Source organism: Montipora foliosa, chromosome 1, assembly GCF_036669935.1.
Source record: "Montipora foliosa isolate CH-2021 chromosome 1, ASM3666993v2, whole genome shotgun sequence".
NCBI lineage: Eukaryota > Metazoa > Cnidaria > Anthozoa > Scleractinia > Acroporidae > Montipora > Montipora foliosa.
The window spans coordinates 27,213,148-27,218,147 of NC_090869.1; the positions used below are offsets into that span (position 1 = coordinate 27,213,148).

General features: G+C 42.3%; 1 protein-coding gene across 1 annotated transcript in view; it reads left to right on the plus strand.

The window, feature by feature from the left end:
• Positions 1 to 5,000, plus strand: part of LOC137995615 (rotatin-like) — a 52,367-nt gene that overhangs the window by 3,341 nt on the left and 44,026 nt on the right. Inside the window, exons 3-4 of the mRNA XM_068841144.1 lie at positions 1,592 to 1,817; positions 2,844 to 3,068. Of these exons, the coding sequence (XP_068697245.1) occupies positions 1,592 to 1,817; positions 2,844 to 3,068 (451 nt within the window). The remainder of the gene's footprint in view (positions 1 to 1,591; positions 1,818 to 2,843; positions 3,069 to 5,000) is intronic.

Here is a 5,000-nt window from a genome sequence, read left to right on the forward strand (position 1 = left end):
TCTTAATTTTGTATGGTAGATTAAGCTTCCGACAGAATGCCCCCTGGCCTTCCCAAAATCCTGGGGAGAACACTGAAAGGGGCTGGCAAAATGTCCGGTAAATTGCCATGTGCTTAACTCATTGACTCCTGGGAGTGAGACTTAACAGATTTTACTCTGTGTAACACCAGATGATTTAAATACATGTACTCAACAACTGTGGGCATCCTAGGGTGTTTGAGGTGTCATTGGGTTAAGCGACTGAATTAGCTGCTGACCGCTTTGTAATGGTCGACCAGCCCAGACCACTAAGCTCTTTGTTGTTAACTATGTTTAACTGCATTTAACAACTGCATCACCAAATGGAGCCCTTGGATATGTCCAGGGGCTTCCAGCCAGCCAGCCAGCCAGCCCCTCGAACTGCTGGGTCAAAGGGAGATTCACTGTAAACTCTCCTGCTCGGAGAAAACCAAAAAAACCAAGACAACAGGCTTCCAAAAACATGATATGCTGTTTGCTGACAAGATCCCGCTTCTGGAGGATAGTCTTCACAAGGTCCTGTTACAAGCTGGCTGCAGATTTGACAAGAGTCCTGATGGTGCTTGATATCCTTTAACACTTGTAGACAACCTGCAAGGGGATCTGGGAAGCCATTATCAATAGGGCACTTTCCACATCATATTTGGCCATAAGAGTGCCCCGCCTGTTATCTCATAATTCCGTCTATAATGAATTCCATTGTTCATCTAGCACCAGGAGGGCTGAAAAGGTTGAGAATGAGGCACCACTTTCCTGGTTGGTGTTTCTTTGGAATTATGCCAAAGCGACTCACCTGGAGATTATTTAACTTAAAGGGAGGCATCTCATATGGCCCAGCAACACGGCCTTTTACGAGTTTGTTGCGTACAAACTCATCAAAGATTGCTTGCTGAAGTAGAGCCAATGGCATGTTCCCAACCACTGAATGTAATGACACTAACGAAGAATCAAACTCTTCAAGAACAACGTTAATCCGCTGATCAGGATGATTGAGCAACTCCACTGAAAGTCTGTCAGTATTAATGCGGGACACAAGAGGAAAATGACGCAGTGGTGAGAAAACCTGACCCAGACCCGACCTTGTACAAGCATGGTAGAAAGTGGCTGGCAAAATGTCCAATGAATTGCCATGTGCTTACTCAATAGGCGACTGATATAATAAATCTTTCATTGAGCAGGCTTGTTCGGTCAAGATGGCTGGATATTGGCCTTGTTCTTTTTTTGTGTGTTAGGGACGTTGACTCGGTCTTGTCCATAAATATGCAAAAAAAGAACTTGCCCAATATCCAGCCAATTCTTGACCTCACATGTGGTCAATAACCCGTATATATTTTTGTTGTTTATTAAATTTGAATTTGAATTAGACATTTTATGCTTGACACAACTATTTTGTGCTTCTTCTGTTTTGGAGGGTTGTGTTATGATATACACGTACACGAACATGGTGTAGGAAAAGGAAACACAATATTTTATATGCAGGTGCATATGTGAGAGTGCTGGTTGAAATAGAGTGATGCAATTTTTTTGGCATTTTTTGTGGTACTGTACAATATACATGACTTTATAATTTCAGCCTTTGTCTGGAGCCAAAGGTTTGTTGAGTATTGGTGCAATAGAGTTTCTGTCACACCTGAGGCAAGATGTTGATCCTGAACTGTATCAGAGCGTTGATAATGTGATTCATCAGCTGCTACGTTTTCCTCAAGAGGATGCTGCAGGTCATGATGAGCGCTGTTTATATAAGGAGCATAATCCTGTGGAGCAATTTCTGGACCATAGTGGCAGTGAACAATCTTCTGGTTGGTATTCTGTTTCTTGGCTTCTAACTTACCCTTTCTCTCCCAAGAGTGACACTGGTAGATTTTACTCTCAGACCGTCTAATGCTAGACGGTTTTACTGGTCAATGGGGGACTCGTCAGGATGAAAGGGTTAATGGTCAATTTCAACAGACTGATATGTCCAGATGTGCAAGTAGTTAGATACATGTGGATTTCAATAAGCATCACATCTTTTTCTACCTTCAACATCACTCATTTCTTGGAATACAGACAATTTACATCACCGTGAAGTGCCCCCCAAATGCTGATCCTCAATTAAGAATAAACTGTTGCATTTACCCTGACCTAAAAATAACGCAAACCATTACCCAAACGTTATTGTTAAAAATAGGTAGGAAATGCTTTGACTTAAAGGGACACTTGATGTTAGATATCAATAAATTGGGCGTGCATCCAATTACGGTACTTGTATTTCTGGACCTAAGTGAATTCTGATGGCATGAGAATCATGTTTTATTAACCCATTGACCCCTGGGACTCAGACTTTGATAGACTTTTCTCTGTCTAATGCCAGACAATTTTACTTGTCAGTGGGGTGAGGTTCATCAGTCAGTGAGTTAACAACCACTACCAACCCATTGACCCTTGGGACCGAGACTTGACCCATTGACTCCCAGGGGTTCCCCATTGACAAGTAAAATCATCTGGCGTTAGACAGAGTAAACTACTAAGTCTGGCCGGTTTAGGCCGGTTTGGACGTCAAGGGTTAATGGGGTTTTTCAGTGAGTGATTAATAGATTTTAGCTCTGTGTAATGCCAGACAATCTTACTCATCATCCCAGGGATGGATCTAGTCAGCTACCCCATTCCTTAGTGGTGCACCCCTTCCTAAGAAAAATCCTGGATCCGCTCGTGCATCCTATGAAAAGTGAAGCTTACATGTACTTGAAAGCATATAATATTTGATGCTTCTTGTGTACAACATGTACACCACAGCTTGTTTTGAAATTGTGAGGAGTGAATAACAAACATGAAACTGATTTTAGGGCATCCTGGCTCAAATCGCAAACAGGCTAAAGAGCAGTCCATGCAGTCTGCGTCCCCAGTGATTGCACAGCCATTTGCTTTAAAGAATGGTATTCATCCTCATTATGATACCAAATCTGCAACAGGATTCTTTGAGGAGCAAAAAGGATCAGGAGAAAAAGCTCATAGCTCTGCAATTTCAGCAATAAAAATTCAGTCACTTCATGGCACAGAAAATTCATCAAGTAAGTAACCTACCTAGCCAAATGAGTTTTCTAAAGGAATTTCCTGGGTTTTTTCAAATGAATCAAGCCACTAAGAAAGAGTGGCGAGCTTTGAATTGGTATAATGTGGTGTTCCCAATAATATATTCCAGACTTTGCCTAAACTGAGCTTTGAAGAAATTTCTTTACAATATCAATACCGGTAATTAAAAACACTACGATAATTTTTTGGAGGGTAGGTGCAGTATTGAGTAAAGGTAGCAAGGGGAGAGAGAGCTCTCTCCTCTGCAGCAAGGGAGTTATCATGGCAACCGAGCCACAGTCCACCTCCCATGGGCATCCATCAAGCAAGCAAGTGCTTGGAGAGAGGAGACTGTGGACCATATGCCATGGGACCAACCAAGAAACACACCAAGCACCAGTATGCAACAACAGGTTGATGAGGCAAACCTGCTGATTGGCAGGTGGTCATCATGCAGTGCCACCGGCAATTGCAACAAGATGGAATACTTACCCATTGCTGGAGAACAGATGAATAAAGTTACCAGTAATTCATTTTGGTAGACCTGTGGTACAGCAATTTTCTTTTTGAATTGGCCAAGGCACAATGATATCATTTAAGGTGGTTCAAACCAGTTTCAACACTTTCAAGAGACCTTGCTATTAGAAGGATGGACACCACAACAATTTATCACGTAACAGTAATGTTATGGTACCATGTAAATCATCAATTATTATTGCTAAACAAGATGCAGTCATTTTTGTGGCATAACAAGTTACCAGGAAAACCTTGCAAAAACACCCTATATTTTGGCTTTAGTTCCTCATATCTGAAAAACAACCTTGGTGGCCCCAATTTTTTACTCTACAAAAGTGATCAGCAGGCCAAGATGAAACTCTCTGCAAAGTTTAAGTGAGGTGGCTCTGATTCCACTCCACAGAATTTTTTTAAACTTTGCAGAAAGTTTTATTCTGGTACGCTAAATTTCATTTCAGAAATAAAATATGGGGTCACTGAGTTCGTTTTTGAGATATGAGCAGCTAAAGCCAAAATATGGGGTGTTTTTGCAGGGCTTTCCTGTTGCTATGGTAACTATTTACATCACAAAAATGACTACATCTTGTTCAGCAATAATTGATGTTTCACTTTATATAACATAACATTGCTGTTACGTGATAAAGTGTTGTGGTCACAAGGTCTCTTGAAAGTGTTGAAACTGGTTTGAGCCACCTTAAGCAGAATGTCAGATCACAAGAATGGCTGTGCAAGGTGAAGTGCAGGAGATCGCAAATTGCAAAACTAACAGAGACTGAACCTCACCAAATGCCACAGCCACTGCAACAGCAAGGAAGCTGCCCAAGAAAGAGCCTCCACAGGCATTGCAATGCACAGTCCATAGGCATCACCATTCTAACCCTCCATGGCTTGAAAAGGTGATCAGGAATGCCCGAGCGAGCAGCAATAGTTGCAGCACCAATCCTGGCTTGAAAATGATCCCTGTATACCAGCAGCAGTGAAAACATCTTCAAGCCAACATGACAACAGAGAGAGGCTGGCCAGATGAAAGGAGACTCAAGGGAACAGGAGACCATCCTCGTAGAGGAAAACACTGCTTGAGGGCAGACAAAGCACCGAGAAGAAGACAACCCATGCCAATTCACAGGCAGCAGCCCTTCTTAAAAGGGTATTTCCTGGAAGTCCCAATGTTAATTTGAAGGCAGGAAGGCGAGATTTGAGAATGCACAGTATTGTCGCTGACTGACTGAGGAATGAGGGGGTTGGTTGAAGGCTGACAAGGAAGAAACAGACTTACTGTAAATATTCGGGGGAGCGGACAAAACCAAAGTAGGGAAGGGCGGAGGCAATTTGCAACAACTTAGGAATAATCAGGAAAAAATCAAGAATGCCCCTGTACAGCAGTCAAACATTTGACCTTCAGATGCCCTGCCGCT